Source organism: Acinonyx jubatus, chromosome E3 (assembly GCF_027475565.1).
Source record: "Acinonyx jubatus isolate Ajub_Pintada_27869175 chromosome E3, VMU_Ajub_asm_v1.0, whole genome shotgun sequence".
NCBI lineage: Eukaryota > Metazoa > Chordata > Mammalia > Carnivora > Felidae > Acinonyx > Acinonyx jubatus.
This window is the reverse complement of record NC_069398.1, coordinates 12903831-12927827: the sequence shown is the minus strand read 5'-3', so window position 1 is coordinate 12927827 and position 23997 is coordinate 12903831. Positions and strand designations below refer to the sequence as shown.

The following is a 23997-nucleotide window of genomic DNA, read 5'->3' as shown; positions in this document are numbered from 1 at the left end:
CCACCCGCACCCCTACCCCCCAGCTCCCGCCAGCGCCCGGCTGCGCTCACCCGGCTGGGCTCCCGCGGCGCTAAATGCTCCCGGCGCTGAGCCCACCTCCTCCGCGTGAGGCCCGGGCGCTGCTGGGCGGGCGCCTCCTGGGGCGGGGCTGGGCTGGGCTCCGGGACCCGCCCCGCGCCCCGCCTCCCGCCCCGCCCACACGCGGCGTGGGAACACCCCCGTGTCTCTGGAGCCCGGTGCAGGCTCTCACAGAGGGGAAACTGAGGCCCGCCGAACAGGGATGGGGTGAAATGGGCTTAGCTGCTGGTAGGGAAAGGACGCAAAGGCCCTGCGTGCTGTCCTGTCCTGCCGCAAAGTGGTCCTGGAACCCCAAGAAACAGTGTTTCTTCCTTCACCCCCTTACCCATCCATCCGCTCCCCAACACGTTCCTGTCTGTGCAGGATGCCTCCTGCCTTCCCTGCCTTCTTCCTCGTCCACCTGTTCATCATCTCACCTGTTCTTCATCCACCTCGTTGTCTCTTCATCCATCTTCCCACACAATTTTGTTTTTGCTATTTTTGTCCACTCATCTATTCATCTTATCCATCCATCCATCCGTCCGTCCGTCATTCCATCCTTCCACCTTATCCATCCAGCCTTCCATCCATCTAATTCGTTCCATGTATCTTTCTTGCCTCCTGTCCACCCATCTCTTTCCCCTTCCTTCCTTGCATTCCTCCACCCATTTCTGGGTTCATCTGTTCTTGGGGGGGGGGTCATTCCGCGTTTAGGGGTGCTTCTTCAGTGCTGGTCCTTCCCTTACGCTGAGGACCAGCTGGATCACACCATCCCTGGAAAACCCATTTGCAAGGCGCAGTGACAGAGGGGAAGGCATGTGCCCGGCAGCTGGTGCTTCTGAGGGCCGACTCTGAGCCCCAAATGCCACCGACACCTGGTTACTTTGGTCTGAAGAGGCTACTGGGAAGTCTTCGCCCGTTGGAGCCTCCTCCGTGGGTATAGGTGGGTGTGGGAAAGAGAAAAGAAAATCTTAGGCAGAACATGCCAGGTGCCAGGTGGTAAGGTATCTTGCTTGCTTAATCCTCACAACTCTGTCTTGGCCCAATTTTAGAGTCAGGGGAACAGGTTCAGAGAGATGAAAAGAGGCTTCAAAGCCTGGTGGAAGAAGGCCATGGAGTCAGCCCTGGCGTTAAATCTTGGCTTTGCCACTTTCTTGCTACGTGTCTTTGGGCAGCTACAAGGCTCAGTTTCCTCATCCACAAACTGAAATTGTGTGTGCTGTACGGCTGTGACGTTGTTGGGCTTGGGGCACACAAGGTATATACCAACAGTATGGTGCCTGCCCAGTCAGGGCTCAACCAACGGTAGGGGTTATCATTATATGAGAGGTTGGGGTTCACACCCGGGTCCTGTGCTTCACCGCTTCCCCAACCACATCCAAACTGTGTGCATCATTCCGTTTACCAAAACCAGCCTGTCCTCTCCCACCTTCAGGGCCACAGGACTCCTATCCCCAGGTCCGGCTGGCGGCTGTAGTCCTGATAACAGCATAGTTTACGATACAATAGTTATGAGTTGAATTGTATACCTCCTTGGCCCCTCAAATCCACATATTGAAGTCCTAACCACCCAGTACTTCAGAGTGTGGCCTTGGAAATAGAGTCATCTCATATGTAATTAAAGATAAGTAATACAGAGTAGGGCCTGGTCCATTATGACCGGTGTCCTCATGAAAGCCAGAAATTTGGACACACACATGCACACAGGCAGAGCATCATGTGAAGTTTGGAGTTCTGCCGGTCCTTTAAACTCGGACTTGCAGCCTCCTGAACTGGAAACAATACATTCCTGTTGTTTCAGCCACTCAGTTTGTGGTACTTTGTTACAGTAACACTAGCAAAGTGATAGAAATACCACAGGCCATTTTCTCTGTTTGTAGAGGTGAGTGAAACGGCAGCTATCCGAGAGAGTGACCAGACTGAGATCCATTGGGGCAGGGGTTATGGTCACTGCTGCCTCCCTGAGCCCAGCACCGAGCCTGGCCAAAGCCTGGGCTTGTCAAGCCTTAGTGAACTGTGGGGGTTTTTTTGGAAACACCTTGAAGTTTACAACTTTGCCTAGAGGAAGATATAGAATATTTCCAGCACTTCAAACGTCCCCAGTATGACTCTCACAGTCACTATTCTGACTTTTGTTGCCAACAAGAGTTTTGCTTGTTCCTGAACTTCATATAAATAGAATTACTATGTATTTTTCTTTTGCCTGACACTGATCATGAGATGGATGTATATTTTTGAAAGCAGTTATAGCTCATTATCTAATTATTTATATTATTATTTATTTGTTTATTTATTTATATTTTTAGAGAAAGGTAGGGGGGAAGGGCAGAGGGAGAGGGAGATACAGAATCTTAAGCAGGCTCCACACCCAGCAAGAGCCCAATGTGGGGCTTGATCTCAGGACCATGAAGTCATGACCTGAGCAGCAATCAAGAGTCAGGCACTTAACCTACTGAGCTATTTAAAAAACTTTTTTGGGAGTGCCTGGGTGGCTCAGTCGGTTAAGCAGCCGACTTCGGCTCAGGTCATGATTTCGCGGTCTGTGAGTTCAAGCCCCGCGTCTGACAGCTCAGAGCCTGGAGACTGCTTTGGATTCTGTGTCTCCCCCGTTTGCTCTCTGTCTTTCGAAAATGAATAAATGTTAAAAAAAAAAAAAACAACCTTTTTTTTAATGTTTATTTTTGAGAGAGAAAGAGAGAAAGACAGAGCACAAGTGGGGAAGGGGCAGAGGGAGAGGGAGACAAAGAATCCAAAGCAGGCTCCATGCTCTGAGCTGTCAGCACAGGGCGGGATGTGGAGGAGACCCCTGAGCTGAAGTGGAAGTCAGACGCTTACGCGACTGAGCCACCCAGGGGCCCCTACTGAACTATTTTTGAAATGGATATGTAGAAATGTACACTGTACATATGTACAAATGTATCATAAATGTATCAAACTGTACAAATGTACAAATGTGTCACAATTTATTTGTCCATTCTAGCATTGGTAGGACATTTAGGTAGTTTCCAATTTGGGGCTCTTATGAATAAAGTTGTTGTGAAGACATTCTTGTGTATGTCTTTTATGGAATGTATGCAACTGTTTCTCTTGGAGCAGAATTGCTAGGTCGGCAATCCACTGGGTGGGGTCCCCATCCCAGCAACACCGGAGAGTTCTAGCTGCTCTGTATCTTGATACTGTCAGTCTTTTTACTTTTTGACATTCTGGTGGGCATGCAGTGGTATATCATTAAGGGTTTTGTTTTTTAAGCTTGTTTATTATGAGATAGCATGAGCAGGGGACGGGCAGATAGAGAAGGAGAGAGACAGAAAATCTCAAGCAGGCTCCACACTGTCAGCACAGAGTCTGACGCAGTGCTCGAACCCACAAACTGTGAGATCATCACCTGAGCCAAAATCAAGAGCTGGATGTTCAACCAACTGAGCCACCCAGGCACCCCTATCGTGGTTTTAATCTGCATGTCACTGATGGGTAAGCCTGTTGAGCACCTTTTCATATACCTATTGTCTATTTGCACCTGTTTGAGTGTTTTGTCCATTTCAAAACATTAGGATATTTCTCTGTTTCTTATTGATTTGGAATTCTTCATATATTCTGCATGAGTCTTTTAAAAAAAAGTTTTATGTATTTTTGAGAGAGAGAGAGAGTGCATGCACCCATGTGGGGGAGGGGGACCCCCCCCCCCGATAGAGAGGGGGACCAGAAGCCGGCTCTATGCACTGACAGCAGCAACCTCAACCTGGGGCTCCAACTCATGAAACATGACATCATGACCTAAGCCGAAGTCGGACGCTCAACTGACTGAGCTACCAGGTGCCCGTGCATATTAGTCTTTTACTAGCATTTTATATCACCAAAAATTTACATACACACACAAAGCATCACTTCAGCTTAAAAGTCATTTTGATTCTATTTAATTAAATAAAAGCAATTTTTTCTCATCTCAGGAAATCAGACCACATAATACACGAGACAGTCATTTCATATGTACACAGCAGGGCCGGGCCCAGTGGACTCAATCCAATTTTCACCCGCTTGAGCAGGGCAGACCTTAATTCAGTTTGGTTGAACAGGTAGGGGGCAGGTGGTAAGGCTCACTGGTTTTTGTTCCCAAGATGGGCTGATGGTGAATCTGCATCACCCCCCCTGGACCAGGGTGGTGGGAAGCAGAGGGTGAGGGGACCAGGGCAGAAATAACATGCTCTGGCTGGTTTCCAGAGCTGGACTCCCACAGCTAAGCTGGATGCTCACAGTTTACTACGTCTGCCCCTGTGGCAGGTTCTGGGGACCTAGGACACCAGCCTCATTCTGGGGGAGCTCACAGCCAAGAAAAAGAGTTGGCAAAGGGAGTAAGGAAGCATGGTATGGAGTGCTAGGCATCATAAATGCTAAGTGTCACTGCCGTGAAAACAGATGTTTGGTCTGGATGCAGTGGGAGGAAGGCTGGAGGCTCCCAGCTCTTGATGGGTCCCAGGGACATCTTCACAGTGGAGCTGATGCCATATGAGTTGTGCCTTGATGGATGAGCAGGAGTCACCAGGCAGAGGGTGGTAAGAAGGGCGTTTCCAGGCAGGGCTTGGTGCAAGGCTTCCTAGCGAGTGATAATTTTGTGGCTGGAGTGTAGGGTGTGCTGGGGGACAGGGCAGGAACATTAAAGTGGACCTGAGATGTCAGAGCCTTCCCTCCCTCAGCTTCCAGAGAGCCCCGGTGCCTGGGATCATGTTTCCTGGGGATGAACTCTGGGTTACAGCTTTCTAGGATACCTCACCCTCAGGGCCATTGTGTGCTGAGCGAGTGATTATTTGTAAGACGGCCTTTCAATTTAGAGGAGTCATTATTTCCAATCCCTCCCTCCCTCCCCATAGTTACTACTACCCATGACACTGAGCATGCTGCCTCGTCCTTGGTGGATACTTACGAGGCAGAGAGCTCATCACCTCCTCTTACCTGAGAACCCTTCTCTAGAAAAGAGTGACATTTGGTTCTGTGTTGTTTTTCTTCTGGAGTTGAGACCTAGTGGACAGGAGATGAAGCGAGGAGGTCCCCCTGACGCCCAGATTTCTGGGCCTGATGGGGAGAAGCAGGCAGGAGCTCTTGCAGGAAGGCTGTGCCATCAGCAGGGTGGGCCCAAGTCTCGATGAGGCCCAGGGTCTGGGTGGGCTAGAGCCACGAGGCAGGTGTGAGGGGCTGCTCGAAGGGCATACCTGAAGGATTGGGCCTTCCAGAGGAAGCTTCTGGCCTTGGTGATCTCCTGGGCCAATCTTCTCAAATCATCTCCTTCAAATAGTGGCAATACGGGGTCCTTGGAAAGGGGAAATGAGTGTGAAATTAGATCCATTCAATGACTGGGTGCAACCTGAAAATCCAAAATCTCAGGGAAAAAAAAAAATTAGACCTAATCAAATGCAGCCTCCCACCCAGTGCAGGCAATCTGTGGGCCTCGGTTTGCATACCTCCAGAGACAAGGAGCTCACCACCTGCCAAGGTAGCTACTTTGCAAGTGGAACACTTTGAGGTAAGGGGTCTGAGAGTCAGCGGAGTGGGTAGTGGTGAACCAAGGTGTTCATTGGACTTCATGGCAGTCGGCGCCTCTCTTCTCAGTAGAACAGAAGTGGAACATGCTCCTTATCTGTTACCCAGTGAGATCTATTCTGCCCTTTCCCTATTGCTTCTAGTAAAACAGCTGCACAGGCAGCTTTTCTCTTGTGTCAGCCAGTGGAATTCCAGAGGCTAGAGTTAGAGACACAAGGGCTCACGATCAGCAAGAGAATGTACGAAAGAAAGAGGCTCCCTCTGCCCTTCGCAGCAGGAGAGGAATGATCCCATTCTGCATCTGGAGGCTATTCATAGAACCTGATTTTTTGTGGCATCAAACTGAGGACTTTTGCAACACTGTCAAGTTTGTTTTCCTGGGTTATAAGGACGGGTGAATTTTTCTTACTGTCACTTGTTCTGTTCTCTGAACTATTTGTAGTATTTATCCCTAGAAGATGTATTTGAACGAAGGAGTCCTGCAAAGCACTTGACCTCACAAATTAGGCCATGTCCTGTGGCAGTCATCTTTAACCTCCAAAAAGAGGTTCTGGAATTCTGGTTGGTTGTCTTACGTGATGATTTGTTGCCTTGAAAATGTTCTGAGAGCACCATGCTCCCAAAAGGTATAAACACGTGCCTAGCTTTTCAGTCAGACTGGGAGAGGATCTTTGGCATTCTCATATCTGGCATGTGTGATAGAAACTGTGACTTTACCAGATTTATTACTTAGATCATTTGAATATCTGTGTTTCAATGAATTGAACACAGGGACACAGAAATAAGCAGGACTTATAGCAAAGAGGTTAAGAGCATGAGTGTCTGGGCTGACTTTACCATTTGCTATGGCTTTAGGTGTATTCCTGTTCCTTACTGAGCCTATTTATTCATCTGTTTAATGGGTATAATAGTGGTTAAGGGGATTGAAAGGGGTAGTCTGTATAAAGCAATGGACCTGCACAAGTAAGTGCAATGAATGTGAACTGTTCTGTTAGTAAATAACACCTCCACGGGCACCTGGCTGACTCTGTAGGCAAAGAATGTGACTCTTAATCTCAGGGTTGTGAGTTCAAGCCCCGTATTGGGTGGTTGGGTGTAGAGATTGATTGATTGATTGATTGACTAAATAAATAACACCTCCAAGCTCTGTTGCTTTCCCACTCCGAGGAGAGCCAGCCTCGAGGAAGAGCAGCAGGGAAACACAGCCCTTTCTAGCCAATACTTTGTATTCTCACAAGAGAAGCAGAGATCTTTTCAGGTAGGGGGGAATGACGTTATATCGAGACATCTGAACAGACCTCACTCAGTCGCTCCACAACCTACCCTTTCGTCCATGAAGCCCTTGGTCAGCAGGCCGTGGATTTTGAAGAGTGTGTCCTCATCAACAGGGCAGTGATAGCGGGCCCCCGTGAGGGAGGCTAGATTTCTCAGGAAGTCAACCGCCGCCCTAGTTGGGAGAACAGATGTTCTGAGGCCGGCCCTCTGACCGGCCAGGCAAGTTCCCTCTGCACCACTAGCCTGTGGGGAGCTTAAGTCTGTGCGGCAGTGGGCCCTGGACCCTGAGGCCCTGTGCCACTGAGACCACGTTGGCATCACCAAGCCCACCCCCGTCAGTTTATGGGCGAGGCAGCTGCTGCACGAAGCAGATTCCCTGCTTCAGGGTCGCCAGCTAGTGGGAAAGCACACAGCCAGCACATGTTCCTTAATTGCACACGGAGCCAGTACCTGCTACTACGTGTTGGGGCTGGCAGGGACACAAGCGTGGCCTTTATGAAGCTCGTGGTTTAGACAGATCAAATATGCACCAAAGCGGGGCGCCTGGGGGGCTTAGTCGGTTAAGTGTCTGACTTTGGCTCAGGTCACGATCTCACCATTCTAAGTTTGAGCCCCGCTCAGAGCCTGGAGCCTGCTTCAGATTCTGTGTCTCCCTCTCTCTCTGCCCCTTCCCCGTTCACTCTCTCTCTGTCTCTCTCAAAAATAAACATTAAAAAAAAATTCACCAAAGTAATCACAGTTTCGCCAAAAACATTCAAGTCTTTTTCTGAAGGAGCAGAATCTCTCTTTTCCAACACATGTTCCTCTGCGGTGATCGTTTATAAAAAAATAACCGTGGCAATGCTACGTTAAACGTTTTTCCCATCAATTTTCACAAATGTGCTCTGAGAAAGATCGGGAGGGCGAAGACCACACGTGACCGTGGGAATGGACGCAAATCCATTCTCATACTGGAGAAAGTCTGGACTGCGGTGCCTGAGAGGGGCAAGCTGGAGGTGGAGGGAGGGCTTTCACTCTGATGTAATGCCTGCCTGCACCCTCCTCATTTCTCACTCAGAGTTGGGCCCCGGAGAGATTGGGATCTAAAGTGAGGCCCTGGACTGGGCCAGCTGCTCACATGTGTACCTCACACACGCAGCCGTGGGAAAAGGCGTACAGCTCAGCCCCTGCTCCTTCTTGCCCACCTGCCTGAGCAGTTCAGGGAAATGGTGTGCAGTTTCAGATCTCTTTCCTCCTTGAGTCTTTGGACTTCATTCAGAATAAGGCTGCAGCTTGTATCTGGCTTCCCGTCGGTCAGGAGGTACAATCCTTCCACATCGTGAAAACTGAAGGCTTTCTGAAAGAGAGCCGGAGGGTGGTCCGGCTCAGGGCTAGGCACTAACCAGGAAGGGCAAAAACGAATTGCCTGCTGTCCCCAAGGGAAATAGCTCTGATTGGATCCCACTGACTTGTCCATTTAGAGTGAGAGACCCTCCCCTCCCCGCTTTCAGCTATCACAGACCAAGGAAGCTGCCAAGGTCTAGGAGAAAGCATGGCGCACTTCTGGGCTGGTTAACCCCAGCAACTCACTTAACCTCTCTGAACCTCTGTGCCTTCAACTCTAAAGTGAGAACGAGGACCACTTTCTCACCAGGTTGTCGGGACAATGAGATAAAGTAACACTTCATAGATCTAAAAGTGCTCTTTGTAATTTGAAAGCATAATGCGGGATCGGTAGAAGGGGTGATGGTATTTCTGTTTTGCTACGGAGTCGGGCTCGGGGGCAGAACTTGCCAGTAATGCTTGCAAGACTGAGGTGCTCCCCTGAGCACGCAGGTGGGTCACCCACTGCATAGCCTCGTGACAGGCTGCATCTGTGGTCTCCACCAGAGTGTCCCTCCACAGCTGTAGGTCCTCCGCAAAGCTGAGCAGGTTAAACCTGGGGAGGGGAGTGGAAAAGGTAGGGGCAGAGAGAAGGTGAAAGAGATGGGTTAGAAGATGCCTGGGTGAAGTAACCTCTGTGAGGACCATGCAAGCCTATCAGTGTCAAGACCCTACATCGAGCCCCAGGGCCCCTCGGGGAGAATGAGAAGGAGGAGGTGCGCGATGATGATTCTAGATGCAGATGAAATAGATCGGCACCCCACCTCTGTGCCACTTACAGGTCATGTGATCTCTGGCAAATTGCTTAACCTCTCTAAGCCCTAATTTCCTTTTCTGAAAATTGGGGATAATAATGGAAATACCTCATTGGGGCACTGTGAGGATTGAATGAAATCATGCACATAAAGTGCTTGGCACACAGCAAGTGCTCAATAAATGTTTACTGTTATTAAGGCAAGGATGAGTCCCAGTCTAGGACCAGTCTCCTACTGTCTCCCAGGGTCAATTTTTCTGGGTAGAGAAAACAACCCCAAACCCCAATCTCTTAAAAAATCAAGTTGAGGGGCGCCTGGGTGGCTCAGTCGGTTGAGCGTCCCACTTCAGCTCAGGTCATGATCTCGCGGTCTGTGAGTTAGAGCCCCACGCCGGGCTCTGTGCTGACAGCCCAGAGCTTGGAGCCTGTTTCAGATTCTGTGTCTCCCTCTCTCTCTGACCCTCCCCCGTTCGTGCTCTGTCTCTCTCTGTCTCAAAAATAAATAAATGTTAAAAAAAATTTTTAAAAAATCAAGTTCAGCTGAAATCTACAATTGAAGGCCACCTGCTGGTTCCTTTGCTCTGTTTGCAATGGTCCCTGGGCCAGAGATGGATTTCTAAAGGCTGCTTTATTTCTGCAACAGGATGCAGTGTTACTGCTCAAATAAGCTACAGCTCCAGGCTTGTGAGCGGTGAGGAGGGAAGCCCAATGAACTTCCCCTTTGATCTTCTTGCCTCACAGCCACTCACCCCCTTCCCTCTCACCTGTTACAGCGCTTCCTGCCCCACACCCACTCGCCCCCTGCCTCTCACCTGTCACAGTGCTTGCGCAGCTGTTCCCAAATCAGCAGAATCAGCTCCGTCTTCACCTGCTGCAGGTAGGGGCCCATGGATCCCGACGTGTCCACCAGGATGCACACTTTGCTCTCCAAAATGGTGCCAAATAATCGGCGGCTCCCTGCTCCGAGGGCGTGGGGGCAGAGGCAGGGAAGGAGTGAGGGGTCGCTCCTGCCACTGCTGGTTTTTCTCGCGGCAGCTATCAAATACAAGGTCTACCAAATACACCTGTTGCCTCACTGGTCAACAATCAGATGTTAGCCCACTGGGAGATGGCCTTTGTGATGTTGTCGAGGGGTGAGGGGCGTCAGTTGTCCAAGGGCAGAGCCGGTCAGTGGCCTGGGCTTTGGGACATCACAGTTTCAGCTGTGTCTTTGCCTGTGATCTGTGATCACCTGCACAAGAGGTTGTAACCACTCTGGCCTGAGTTTCCTCATCCCTACAGTTAAGCGCCTGGACTAAGTGGTGTTACGGTATTGTTTGGGGCTGGAAAAGATGTTATGGAGCACGGAGTCCGTCAGCTGGTCAACAGACATCAGCGGAGCCCGGCACTGTGCAAAGTGTGATGGAGAGAGGCTGCCTGGCCTCCTGGAGCTGAGAGTTGGGCAGGCAAGACAGATGTTAAATCCACAGCTATGGCTCTCCGAGGGTCATGACAGAGCAGTAGTGGGAAGAATCTGAGTTTGGTGGGTGAGCTACCACTGCAGGATGGGCAGCCAGCGGAGGAAAGAGGTGAAGGTGTGGAAGGAACAGCCTGGGCAAGCCTGGGCCAGAGGAGAGGAGCATGGCATGCTCAAGGACAGAGAGAAAGACTGTGGAAGGAATCAGGAGGACTGGGATGGAGACCCTTGCCAGGGTCACACAGACTGGCAGTGACCACTGAGAAACCCATGTCCTCCAACCCACACTTTAGTCAGACAACCACTAACCCTAGCCTTTAGTTTCACGAGGCTAAATACAGAAGTGACCCAGGGGAAAGCCGAAGAACAGAAGACAACGCATCCAGCGTTCTTGAATCACGCCTCAGCGACCTTCCTGGAGGCAGTCGTAGAAAAAAATGGAAAAACTGCCACAGAAGAGATCGGCTGCTTTCCAGGAAAAGATGGACTGAGCTGGCTGGACCCACTGGCCAGGAACCTTCCAGGACTCATCTGGGGTGTTCCCTGGCTGTGCTCATGTCCACATGACAAGAGAGGGGCCATCCTGAGGCATGGGCGGCGTTCCATGAAGATGGCCAGCCAGCCAGTTGAGTCGAGGAAACTCCAACTGCAAACAGCTGGCCGATCCGTCTTAGGAACCAGATGGTGGAAACAGTGCGAGCCACCAAGCCCCGTCGTTTAGACCTCCTGCATCTCTCTGACTCTGCCTGCTCCGTCCATCTCTACCATCCCCACCTCTTCCAGCTAGCCCAGTCTTTCACCCGGGCTACTACGAGCTCTTTCCCCTCAACAATTTGTATTCCATGCAGAACCAGGGCGATTATTGCCAATGCTAACTTGATCATTTCCCCCTTATTTAAAACATTTAGTGGCTTCGATTGCTCTTAGGATAAAGGACAAAGACTGGGCATGGCCTCATCTCTCTGGGATGGTCTCATTCTTACTCTCCCTCGTCCTCAGCCACACAGGCTTCCTTTTAGTCCTTATACTCAGCACCGACCCCCGCCCCCCCCCCCCCCCCAGCCCCCAGCACCTCAGACATGCCTGTCGTTTCTCTCTTTGCCCAGGTAACATCTATTCACTCTTCAGATCTTGGCTCCTCAGGGAAGCCTCCTGTGATTTTCCTATCCAGGCCCGCTGCCCCTCTTAGAGGCTCTCACTGCCCATGCCTATCTCCTCCCTACACACGTCACCGTTGTGACATTAGACTTGTCTGTGGGACTCTTTGGTTCACGTCTGTCTCCTAGACCACATGCTCCACGAGCTCAGGGTGTTGCCTTCCACCACCTCCCCAGCACCTGGCGGGAGAGCAACACACATTTGTTGAATAATGAACGAGTGAATAAGTGAAGCAGCCCTGGGTTTGGAAGTGTTGGTGGTGTTTTGAAGTACTGGGTGGCACTGGGGTGGCAGCATTGCTGATCTTCACACCCTTCCCAGCAGCAAACATGCATTGCAATCGGAGAGAGGCACACAACCTCTTTGCCCCTGTGTCAGCCTCTGACACAACGACTACACGTGGCTCTGGCAGCGCCCTCCGGAGGCTTTGGAAAGCAGCAGTCATCACTATACCCCACTGCACATGGTCTGTTTTACCAGGTTCTACTGCAGAGGACTGGATCTAATGAATCTGTGTGGGACCCTGAGGATCCCACATAGGGACCTCTATAAAAGCCTCCCTCCCTCCTTCCTCCTGTTGTCCCAGGAACCCTCCAGGCCCCAAAGCCTAAACACTCTCCTGTCCAGCTCCGACTATCTGCCTGGCCTCTTGAACTTGATGCTTCCGGCCGTCTCTTGATCTCCAGCCCACCCTCCTCTAGGGTGTGAGCCTGGCTCTCCTGGGCCAGCCCTGCTGTCCACCTGCCCTGGAGGGGCCTTGGTGCCCTCTGTAAAGAAGAACAGGGGATTCTTCTCTGTCAGGACTTCCTCTCATTTCTGCCTTTGTAGACAAGTTCTATGGGGGTCAAATCAATGTTGAATTGAGCCTCTTGAGAGAAAGCCCCTCAGTCACATCCAGGAAGGCAAGGGGCGGGACATGGCCTTGCAGGGTGGGCCTGGACAGGCCTGGTTCCCTTCTGGTGCCCACCGGCCCATGCTCCACCTCCCTGTCATCCGGCACCTTGCCTGACCTTGGAATCCAGAAATCATGTTGTAGCTGGATGACCTTCCTGGCCTCATCCCTGACCTGTGCACCTGGTCTGGGAAGGACTGACCCTCATCCCTGGGTTGACCTTGCACTTCCCCTCATGCCCCTCCACCCTCCAGGACAGCAGGCAGGCTCACCAGACAGCAGCCACTGCAGCCTCTGGACATAGCGCCTCATCACCTTCTCCAGACATGTGATGTATGCTTCCATTTCCCTGGGCGTCCACTGGATATGTCTCACCACCCCCTGGATTAAGACAAGCCAAGGCAAACTTTGCCCCATCAGCTTTCTTCATGTCCCCATCATCTCCTTAAATAGTTTAGTTGGTTGTGGTTAATAATTTCCAAAAACCTCTATTAGGCATATATATATTTGCTTAAAGGCTTTTTCTTTGACCAAACTACTAGATTTATGGTTCTAGAAGGAGTAGGGGAATTGTGATGATGGTTTTGTGGCACATGTGGTCACTGAAATAATAAAAAACATAGCATCTCTAAATTTTAAATTAGAAAACACTTCATGGTAGGATGGGAAGTCCATAAATGTCAAACTAAAAGATGACCTTAGATGGAGAAGGGGACGGCATGATAAAACCCCCATAAAATCCTTCTGGTGAATAATTTTGCATTTGGTGGCTACTTTTGGCTTTCTAGTTTCCCCTAACATCAATAACGTCACATAAAATGGCAAGGATAGAAAATGGGGTCTTCCAAAAACAAAAATAAAAACAGCATGATTCAGTTTTCATTTGTACTAAATTTACTTGTTCCAGTGTTTTAGCAATGAAAAAATTATCCCCAAACTAGAAACTAGAAAACACTCTCACCTCCCCCAGGGGAGGAGGGAACCCCCTGATGCTCCCCATCTTAACAGAATCATCAGCAATATTGGGGTACAGAGTTCTGCTGAGTTCTTCAGCCAGTACCCTATTCTCAGCAACTATTTTGTGTGTGTGTGGTTTTTATAAATTTTTATTTTAGAGACAGAGAGAGAAAGAGCAGGGGGAAGGAGTAGAGGGAGAAGGAGAGAGAGAAAATCTTAAGCAGGCTCCTTGAGGGGCTCGATCCCACGACTCTGGGATCATGACCAGAGTCAAAATCAAGAATCAACCGATTGAGCCATCCAGGCGCCCCCCTCAGCAACTATTTCTAATTCTCACTCCATGGAGCCCTTCTAGCTCTGGAAGATGGTGTCAGGCACCCTAAGGAGTTGACTTATCTTCCAACAGTATCTGCATCCCTATGTGCCAAGAACAGTCCCAGTTTTGGATAGAAGCAGGAAGAGAAGCCATGTACATTCACATGGAGTTCTCACCAACACATTGTGCCATTTGAAGCTGATCACAGGCAGGAGGTGGGAGAAAGGAAACAATAGCAACAAAAACCATGACTTACATTGATCTCTATACTGGGCAGGATGTTGCAGTATTTGGCTGACACCAGCCCCTGGGCTGACTTCTGATGAGTGCAGCTGGGACCAATGTATCTGGAGATTTCCATCCTCAGTTTTTTGAGCCCATAATTTGCTACCCACTTTAGAATAAAAGAAAGAACTATTATCTTGGGTAATGTAGGCTTAATTGAATGATGGTCTGACTCATCTATTAAAACGTTGTATTTGAAATCTGTCTCGTGTTTGCAGTGTGGGGTTTCTAGGTCTTCATGGAGCACCCAGGGCATGTAGATTCCTTCCCCTGCACTGGGGAGAGATGCACAAGAAATACCGGCAACAGGGAACCTGCTACTTTCTAGTCTGGTGGACGCTGTTGCTTGTCCAATAGTCATTTCAACTCTTTCCCACAAAATTTGAGTGGAAAGCCATGACTAGTCTGAAGTTCAGACTCTAAACCAATTAGGGTGATCTCTGTCTCCTTGTCACGGTGAGAGATACAAGAACGGGCAGGCTCGCGGCAATCAAGCATGGCTCCAGGATCGAGTCAGGCTCCAGTCAGAACCAAGCTCAGACTCTTACTGAATGGTTGTGGAAAGAGACTCTCATTGAATGTTTGTATCTTCAGGATATGAACAAGAAGGGGGATTTGTCCTGCCTGCAGCCAGAAGGTTCTGACACCACTAAGTGCTTTACCCAAAATATACTTCAATTAGTCATCAATCCTAGCAGATATACAACTGGATTCATTTTACAAACGGGGACACTGAGATTGGGTGTAGCTAAATGACTTGCCCAAGGTCACCCAGCTAGGAAGCAGCAGACCCAGGTTTCCAACACAGGTCTATTTAAACTCTTTTCCCATCTGCCATACTAAGCAGCCATTGTGAGCACATGCGTCTCCACGTCCAAGTATGTCCACCTACCTACGAGTGGAAGGTTGGCGGAAGGGATTATTGCTTGAGGGGTGTGTGCAGGTTCCAAGAACTTAATACCTCTTGGCTTGAGCAAACTGCATCCTTCCTGGGCAACTGGATAGAAGAGCTAACCCTTTGTATTCCCCTTCCTTGAGGGTATTTCTTGTAGACCGAGCCTAGGAGAAACAGAGTGAGGTTACCTCGTGCACCTCTCTTCCCTCTCCCCTCCACTCCCCTCTTTGGCTTCCTTTTGCATTTAATTTCTCTGTCAATCAAATCAGCTGGAAAATTCCTTAGGCCAATCTGCTGAAGGGTAGAGGGAGGCTGTTAGGTGGATCAGGGGAAGCATTGGGACCTCGCCTCTCTACACATCAGTGAATCGTTACTGGGGGACTTGTACCATTTTGCAGCAATCAATTGTAGGGGGGAGCGGGTAGGGACCCGAGGACATTCATCTCCACTCCCTTCCCAATTTCCCAATCAGCCTCAGAGCTGAGGACACTGCCTCTGATGGAGGATGAGCGGTGTCAAGAACTTGCACGCCCATTTCCCTGGACTGGGAGACCTGAGTGGTTTCAGGATACGCCTGCTCCGGAGACACTGCTGCCCGCGTCCTGGGACAGCTGGAGGGGTCTCCCTACCCACGGGCCTGCTGACCTTACAGTTCTTACAGGGCCATCCAGATATCTGTGTAACCTCCTGCTTACCCACGTTATTCCCCGTCTCCGTATAAAACAGTGAGAGAGACGTCTCTGCTTCCCTCCACTTGGTCTTCCTCCTCCATTCTGCTGTCCCTTCTTTCACTGGCTGGGCTGAAGCTGGAGGAAAATTGGCCTGTTGGCTGGAGCAGCCTCGTGGGGTCATTCAGTGACGCTGTCCAGCTTGTCTGGAAGACTTGTCAATTTCAGCTATGCTCTGCCCTTGAAATAGGCCTCCAAGATGGCCTTGAGGTCCTCAGGGACTACCCCCAAGTCTTCTGGCCTCACCTGCATCGGCAACAGCTAAAGCTGCCATTTACCAAGTACCGATGTGTGCCAGGCGTGGCGCTAAGTGCTTTCCATAACCTGTATCAGCTTATCCTCAACGTGCCCCAGTTTATAGTCAAGGTGAGTGGGGCCCAGGATCCGTAAGGGCACAGCAAAGATTCTACCCAGGTCTTGCTGAGTCCACAACTCTGCTCTGAACCATTCTGCTATGTCTTTGACATTAGAAATAAGATACACGGGGGCGCCTAGGTGGCTCAGTCAGTCAAGCATCCGACTCTTGATCTCGGCTTGCATCTTGATCTCACCGATCGTGAGTTCGAGCCCCACATCAGGCTCTGTGCTGGCGGCACAGAGCCTGCTTGGGATTCTCTCTCCCTCTCTTTCTGCCCCTACCCCTCCCTCCCTCCCTCCCTCCCTATAAACTTAAAAAAATTAGTAAGATACATGGTCTTGCTTCTATGAGCTGAATACTTAAATAAAAATACTGAGGCCCTGTCATGACCAGCTGGCACTGGTCATTATCCTTAGCCAGTCTTGGGCCTAAATTTCTTTATCAGTGAAATGGGGAACTAATAGATTACCTGTCACACAGGACTGATTATGGTCAGCTTTACTTGGGACAATCTTAGCAGAAGGGTGAGCACATGATAAAGACTCATGATCATCAGTCATTTTGGTTACCATTATAATTAATACATGTCTTGGCCATGCCCTCCACCCCACTACCCACCAGCCTGAGCACGGTCACGCTTACCTGGTGGGACGCCTGCTTTGCCACTAAGTGGCCGCCATGTCAGAGCTTCCAAGGGGGAGCTCTTCTTTCTGTCACGGTCATCTTTAAGGCTCTAGAAAACAGGCTGTCTTTCCTATCAGTGGCCTGTTCTCTGTAGCAGGCCCAGACCATGTGTAGCTTACTCCCATCCCAGGGGCTGTGTTTCTGGAAGGTTCTGCCCACATGGGCACTGCCCTCATTCAAAGAACTCCACCAGGTTCCAGGAGCCAGCCTAGAGGCATCGCCTTCCCCTGCCTTCACAAATTCTGGGATGAAACCCCAGTCTCAGCCTGTCCGTTAGGAAGCCATGCAGGGAGGGGCCTATGGGAGTCGATTCCTCTGACATGTTTGCCCCATCTCCTGCAGCAGATTCAGAGGCGACTGGATTTTGAGGTGAAAAATTGTGTGCGTGCGTGTGTGTGTGTTTAATAACAGGGAGGGAGGGCATGCTAGCCTACCCGTGGGATTTGCCAGAACTTGCTTCAGTTACCGCCCTTCTTCCTAGGACTGGGATTTTTGGGCCTCTAGCATGACAAGCAACCATTTGGGTAACTTCTGTGCCTTCTTGGGCATCTCAGTTTTAAGGGAGGAGTCCTTCATTACTGGGCACAAGTGCAATGTGGCAATGGCTGAACAGAGTTACCCAGGGCCTTGGACCAACCAGCTCACACCACTGGGTGAGCTGCTGTGAAAAAGGCCTGGCTGCTGCTACCTGGCCCTCATTCCAGGAGCCTCTTTGGAGGCCTTGGCACAGCCCAAGCCTCTTCACTCTGAATTGGCTCGGAAAGCACCGAAGGCCCAAGACACAGCCCCTGAGACTCCGGGATTTCGTCCCAGAATTTGCATCTGGGCTGGTTCCTGGAACCTGCTTGAATTCTTTGAATGAGGGCAGAACCTGTGAGGACATAACCTCCTGGAAGTGCAGCCCCCGGGCTGAGAGTAGGCGACACAAGATCTGGACTGGTCCCCTCATTTTACAAATGCATTATGTTTGCAAGGATCTTTCCATCAGTGAAACACTGAAGAGCTCCAGGTATTTGCTGCTTCTGCTCACAAGCACTGTGGAGTCCGGAGTCATTCTGAGGTCCCTCTGATTTCTGCAGTGGGGTGGATATTTTAGGTAGGACAGGTTGGATCAGCTGTGACGGGGATAAGGCCCTAGCAGGCACAGGTCTACCCTCAGGGTCCTATCAGGCCCCTGCTAAGCCTTGGGCAGCAGTGGCTCCCATGGCAGCAGGAGCCCATTAGATACCCTTTGCCCAAACAGACCCTCCAGGATAAGCCCTCCTGCCTTACAGCCATCAGATGTAGCAGTGGGCGCCAATTCCATGGAGTCCTTAGTACCCGGCACAGGAATCAAGCTGAGATAGCCAGGCAGAGCCAAAGGTGGGTGGAGAGGAGGCCAGAGATGCCCCCAGAGCTGAGAAGCAGATCCCCTAGAAGAGGCGGAGCTGGAGGTACCCCCGGGACATTGACCACTGAGCACCCTGCCCCCACCCTGCTGGCCCTGGGGTCTGGGAGAGTGGCCTAGGTCATTTTAAGATCTAGGAAAGACCAGGAGACAAGGTGGCAACAAAATCCACGCTGTGTTATTAGGGAGGGGAGTCAAACCATTCTGGCCACCGAGGGAGCTGTGGGCTTGGAAGAATAGAGTTTCCTGGGCTGACTTCTTTGCTTGAACATCTTTGGTTTTTCTTTCAGGAGGGCTGAGCTTTCCACTTCTTTCCCAGACTGGTTCTTCAGTGAGGACACCAGTAAGGCACACTGCAATGGGGACTGGGCAGGTTAGCAGCACCCCAGCCACGGTGTGCCTCCAAGCAGGGGGCAGACAGACAGAGTGCACATGCACAAAACACACACACACACACACACACACACACACACACACACACACACAGCAGGAGAGACTGGGTCCATTGGCACCTCTGGGTTCCTGTTTCTGGGGCCATAAACACTGTGGATCAAAACTATTAATTGTAAGTCCCATGTATGTAGGGTGTGGGATCCCTCAGGCACTGGGCTAGTTAATTCCCTGGGGTCCCAAACCCTCGTGCCAAGAAAGCATGCCAACTATGCTTTTAGGGCAAGTGCTATTTAAAAAAAAAAATTTAATGTTTGTTTATTTTTCAGAGAGAGAGAGGTGGGGACGGGAAGAGAGGGAGAGACAGACAGACACAGAATCTGAAGCAGGCTCCAGGCTCTGAGATGTCAGCATAGAGCTCACTGAGGGGCGTGAACTCACGAACCACAAGATCATGACCTGAGCCGATATCAAGAGTTGGACACTTAACTGACTGAGCCACCCAGGTGCCCCCCTTCCTTGCCATTTTTAACAAGTATCCAGTGCAATTTTTAATTTAATTTTTATTTTTATTAAAAATTTTTTTATTAAAAAAATTTTTTTTAAGTTTATTCACTTTTGAGGGACAGAGAAAGACAGAGCGCAAGCAGAGGAGGGGCAGAGAGGGAAAGAGACACAGGATCTAAAGCAAGCTCCAGGCTCTGAGCTATCAGCATAGAGCCCGATGCGGGGCTTAAACCCATGAACTGTGAGATCCTGACCTGAGTCCAAGTCGGACGCTTAACCTACTGAGCCAGCCAGGTGCACCCTGTGCAATTTTTTAAACACCAACCAGCACTGGCAGCTAGGAAGGGCTCCAGAGGGATTCTACTCAGAGACCTCAGAAGGAGTATGGCCCTTCTACCACCTTAATCGCAGACTTCTAGCCTCTGAAACGGTGAGAGAATAAATGTCTATTGCTTTAAGCCACCTAATTTGTGGTACTTTATATGGCAGCCCCAGGGCACAAATAGAGAAGGGCAGTCGTTTGCCTACACGTAAAGCATACCTTTTGGGAGTAGTTGAGAGCCTTTTCCATCTCAGACACGATGGCATTGATGTCATCGCTTTCATAAATACCTGGAAGCAAGGCACATCGTGAGCATGGAGGAGGGGTGTAGATCATGGAGAGCGTCCGTATCTCTTTACATGAGGGCTGTGTGGAGGTGACCTGAGCCCAAGGGGCAGGAAGGGGTCCTGATGGGCTGTGCTGACCAGGTCCCCCACCCCCCACCCCCACAGCCCCACCCAGTGGTGAAGGGGATGGGCAGGTACATTGAAGTTACCAGTAGTGGGGCCGGCCCCGGGACCCAGTGGCTTACACCCAGCTGACTGCCTTCACCCAGAGGAAGGACAGGCTAGGAGTGATGGTCCCGCTATTCCATTGAATAAGAAGACCCACCTTAGGATTAAACTATCTAGTGTCTGTAGTGAATATTGGTGACTTATTTGAGAGGGACTGGAATGTAATGACTAAGAAGACAGACTCTGAAGTTGGCCTGCCTGGGTTCAAGTCCTGGTTCCACCACTTACTAACCACATGCTTTTGGATTCTGTCTCAGCTTTCCCATCTGTAAAATGGGGATAACCTACTTCAGAGGATCATTGTGAGCAATCAATACTAATACATGCAAAATGCTTGGAACTGTGTGTGGCATATGATAACCATTCTAGAAGTGTGTCCTGTTATTAGCAATCATCACCGACAATAACTTCTATGTATATGCCCAATGCTTTTCATGGAAAGAGCTGGGAAACAGGGCCCCAGGGTTCCAGCCCCAGCTATGCCACTGATTTTGTACCACAGGTAACTCATGTCCTTGGGAGTCATTTCTTTGTTTCTAAATCAGAGAGGGTGGAATGTACTAGTGGGTCCTGAGCCTCAATCACTCCTGTGTCCCAGTCATGATTTTGCCTTATCTCCATACCACCTAATCCATTATCTGTATTATCGCTTTTGTTACTTAAAAGCATATATATGTATATATGTAATTGAGACATATATTATTGACATAATGTATCACATAATATGACATGATATTAGGTTCATGTGTACAACAAATCATTTTGTTATATACATGAATATTTATATATATTGTGAAATGATCATCATAATGTCTATCTAACATACTTAAAAGTATATTTTAAAAAAGAAAACTTATAGGCATCTGGGTGGTTCAGTCAGTTAAGTGTCCAACTCTTGATTTTGGCTCAGGTCATGGTCTCACATTTCATGAGATCAAGCCCCATGTCAGGCTCTGCATTGACAGCACAAAGCCTGTTTGGGATTCTCTCTCTCTCTTTCTGCCCCTCCCCCGCTTGAGCTCGCTGGCTCGCTCTCTCTTTCTCAAAAATGAATAAATAAGACTTAAAAAAAAAGAAAAAAGAAAATTTATGTCACTTTAGAAAAGAGAAAGTTAGCACTTTTTTTTTAAAGTGTTTATTTTTGAGAGAGAGAGAGAGAGGGAGAGAGAGAGAGACAGAGCGTGAGTGGGGGAGGGGCAGAGAGAGAGGGAGACACAGAACCCAAAGCAGGCTCCAGGCTCCGAGCTGTCAGCACAGAGCCTGATGCAGGGCTCGAACCCATGCACTGTGAGATCATGACCTGAGCCGAAGTCGGACTCTCAACCGACTGAGCCACCCAGGTGCCCCTGCACTTTTTTTTTTTAACCTAATTTATTTATTCACTTTTAACTAGGCTCTAGGCCCAATGTGGGGTTTCAGCTCATGCTATGGATATCAAGAGTTGCTGACTGACCCAGGCAGGCATCCTAGACAGTGAGTACTTTTTTTTTTTTAAGTTTATTTAATTATTTTGAGAGAGAGAGGTAGGCACGAGTGGGGAAGGGGCAGAGAGAGAGGGAGAGGGAGAATCCCAAGCAGGCTTCATGCTGTCAGCACAGAGCTGGCTTGATCCCACAAATACTGAGATAATGGCCTGAGCTGCAATCAAGAGTTGGACTCTCAACTGACTGAGCCACCCAGGCACCCCAACAATTTCTTTTTTTGTGATAGTTGTAGGGGATCAGAATATGCATGCCATCCCAAAATATGCCAGTTTGGCATAGGATTATTTTGAGCTGAAGACAGTTGAGAAACAGTCAAAAAGTTCTCTACCCTCCTCCCACCTCCATTTGCCTAAGAGCAGGATGTAAATTTCCATTTTAGGGTGTCTCCCTCTGCCTTGCCAGGAAGAGGAGGAAAAGCACCGGAAACAACAAACAACCCTGGTTGTTACTAAAACAACGCTGACCTTATGTTAGTCCCCTCCTTCTGTTTGCCTTCCCACAGTCTACCGCCCCTAACCCCCTTTCCTTTGTCTTGTCATTTCTTTTTTTTTTTTAATTTTTTTTAATCTTTATTTATCTTTGAGAGAGAGAGAGACAGAGAGAGAGAGAGAGACAGAGCGTGAGCAGGGGAGGAACAGAGAGAGAAGGAGACACTGAATCCAAAGCAGGCTCCAGGCTCTGAGCTGTCAGCACCAAGCCCGATGCGGGGCTTAAACCCACGAACTGCGAGATCATGACCTGAGCTGAAGTCGGACGCTCAACCGATTCAGCCACCCAGGCGCCCCTGTCTTGTCATTTCTTTACAAATGCCTTGTACTTGGTTAAGACCCTATATTGGCCTTAACATATTTTTAAGTCAGGGCACCTGGCTGTGTCAGTAGGAAGATCCGTGCGACTCTTGATTTCAGGGTCATGAGTTCAATCCCCACACTGGGCGTGGAGCTTACTTAAAAATAAATCACTGAATAAGTAAGTAAATAAAATATTTTTAAGTAGGCTTGCTTTTTTTCCTTTTCCTCTAAAAAATTGTGATAAAATATGCTTACCATAAAATTTACCATTTTAACCATGTTTTAAGGGTACAGTTCAGTGGCATTAAGTATGTTCATATTATCTTGCAATCCTCACCACCATCCATCCCTAGAATAGGAATTCTGCTTTTTCAAACGTGATTTTCACACGCCCTTTTTCTGGAACATATCTATGGCACAGGGAGCTATGTTGGTACCGAGACAACTTTCTGGAAGGAAAGAGGTACATGGGCCTGCCAACACTTGTTCATGCACCTGTGTCTCCAAACCAGTGGAAACGTCCGGCCGTGGCCTGGGTGATCTCCCGGTAGGCAGCGGCTGTGTCGGTGCGGCTGGCATAGCAGGCAGGGGGCATGATGTCCATCTGGGGCTCGCCCACGTAGAAGAGACATATATTCAGCTGGAGATCGCAGCCCCCACAGGCCTCAGCCATGTAGGCGCTGAGCATGGGCTGTGAGGGGAGAGAGGGCAGGAAGGCCCCACAGCTGAGGGCTCCTGTAGCGACTGGTTTCAGGTCAGTTGAGCCTAATCCTCCTTCTTCAGGGCCTGTTGTGTGCCTGGTCTAGTACTAGACACTGAGGACAGAAGGATAACTGAGCTTAGGCCACAATTTCTCTGTCTTAATAGGTAAGGCCAGGGGGGTGGACCTGAGAGCCTGGCCATGGCGAGTGTGGTCTAGGGACCAGAAGTATGGATGTCTCCCAGGAGCTCGACAGGAAGGCAGACTCTCAGGTCCCAGGCCAGGCCTTCGGGAACAAGGTCTGCATTTTCACAACATCCCCAGGTGACTTTTCTGCACATTAAAATCTACTTTGTTGGGGGGGGGGGCCCTGGGAGGCTCAGTCGGTTATGCGTCTGACTCTTGGTTTCGGCCCAGGTCATGATCTCACGGTTTGTGGAGTCTGCTTGGGATTCTCTCTCTCCCTCTCTCTCTCTGCCCCTTCCCTGCTCTCTCTCTCTCTCTCAAAATATAAATAAACTTAAAATGTTTAAAATAATAAACTTTAAAAAGTAAAATAAATAAATAAAAAATAAATAAACTTAAAAAAATTAAAAATAATAAATAAATAAATACATAAATAAATACATAAATAAAATCTCGTTTGGGAAATCATGCTGGGGAAACCCGTCGCTAGGCGTCCACCTAGGGGAAGATGTGGGGTCAGAAAGGAGGCCCAGGACGAGGCCTACCCACCACGTCCTGGTCAGGGATGCCACCCGTGAAGAGGTAGATGCCCTGAGACTGGTGACCGTCTTTGTCCTTGAAATCCACTTCCACAGCCTTCCGCAGGGCGCTGAGGATGTTCCTGCTGCCGTGACACTGCAGAGTCAGGGCCCAACTAGGAGGCAAGGAGGGCCTTGCTGAGGGAGGCTGGCTGTGAGGCCCTGGAGGGAGGTCAGGGATTCTGGTGGAGAGGGGGACAGAGAAAACAGAACCGCAGAGGCCGCCCTGAGACACAGCAGGTGCCTCTGACAGTCACCTACCGCCAGGCGCTCTGCAAGTTTTCGTGGTTCACGGCAACCATCTCTGGCCTCCAGCTTTCTATTGTGCTTCCAAACCTTGGCGGGGAAGGAAAGAGGGTGTGTTCTTAACCAGGAGATCTGGCCACTCTACACCCCAGGTCTTTGGGCTCCCAGGTCTTTTTGGGGAG

At 49.7% G+C, this 23997-nt stretch overlaps 2 protein-coding genes across 8 annotated transcripts in view; both read right to left on the bottom strand.

Annotated features, from left to right (window-relative positions):
* Nucleotides 1-3955: 3955 nt before the first annotated feature.
* VWA3A (von Willebrand factor A domain containing 3A) overlaps nucleotides 3956-23997 on the bottom strand; it is a 67266-nt gene continuing 47224 nt past the window's right edge. For 6 of the 7 annotated variants that reach the window (XM_053213616.1, XM_053213617.1, XM_053213612.1 and 3 more), the window contains 17 exons: nucleotides 23831-23905; nucleotides 23541-23685; nucleotides 22601-22796; nucleotides 19535-19605; nucleotides 18297-18449; nucleotides 16668-16758; nucleotides 15635-15745; nucleotides 15006-15103; nucleotides 14016-14153; nucleotides 12759-12867; nucleotides 9793-9937; nucleotides 8634-8782; nucleotides 8049-8196; nucleotides 6913-7036; nucleotides 5262-5359; nucleotides 5005-5070; nucleotides 3956-4648 (listed from right to left, as the gene is read on the bottom strand). In XM_053213616.1, the coding sequence (XP_053069591.1) occupies nucleotides 5019-5070; nucleotides 5262-5359; nucleotides 6913-7036; nucleotides 8049-8196; nucleotides 8634-8782; nucleotides 9793-9937; nucleotides 12759-12867; nucleotides 14016-14153; nucleotides 15006-15103; nucleotides 15635-15745; nucleotides 16668-16758; nucleotides 18297-18449; nucleotides 19535-19605; nucleotides 22601-22796; nucleotides 23541-23685; nucleotides 23831-23905 (1903 nt within the window). In that variant the 3' untranslated portion in view covers nucleotides 3956-4648; nucleotides 5005-5018. Of the gene's footprint in view, nucleotides 4688-5004; nucleotides 5071-5261; nucleotides 5360-6912; nucleotides 7037-8048; nucleotides 8197-8633; nucleotides 8783-9792; nucleotides 9938-12758; nucleotides 12868-14015; nucleotides 14154-15005; nucleotides 15104-15634; nucleotides 15746-16667; nucleotides 16759-18296; nucleotides 18450-19534; nucleotides 19606-22600; nucleotides 22797-23540; nucleotides 23686-23830; nucleotides 23906-23997 lie in introns of all 7 variants that reach the window. The other variant, XM_053213611.1, reaches the window with a different exon arrangement.
* The window catches only part of LOC106970509 (cytochrome b-c1 complex subunit 2, mitochondrial), a 169730-nt gene continuing 159981 nt past the window's right edge, over nucleotides 14249-23997 (bottom strand). Inside the window, exon 15 of the mRNA XM_053213618.1 lies at nucleotides 14249-14260. The gene's annotated coding sequence lies outside the window, so the exon portion shown is untranslated. The remainder of the gene's footprint in view (nucleotides 14261-23997) is intronic.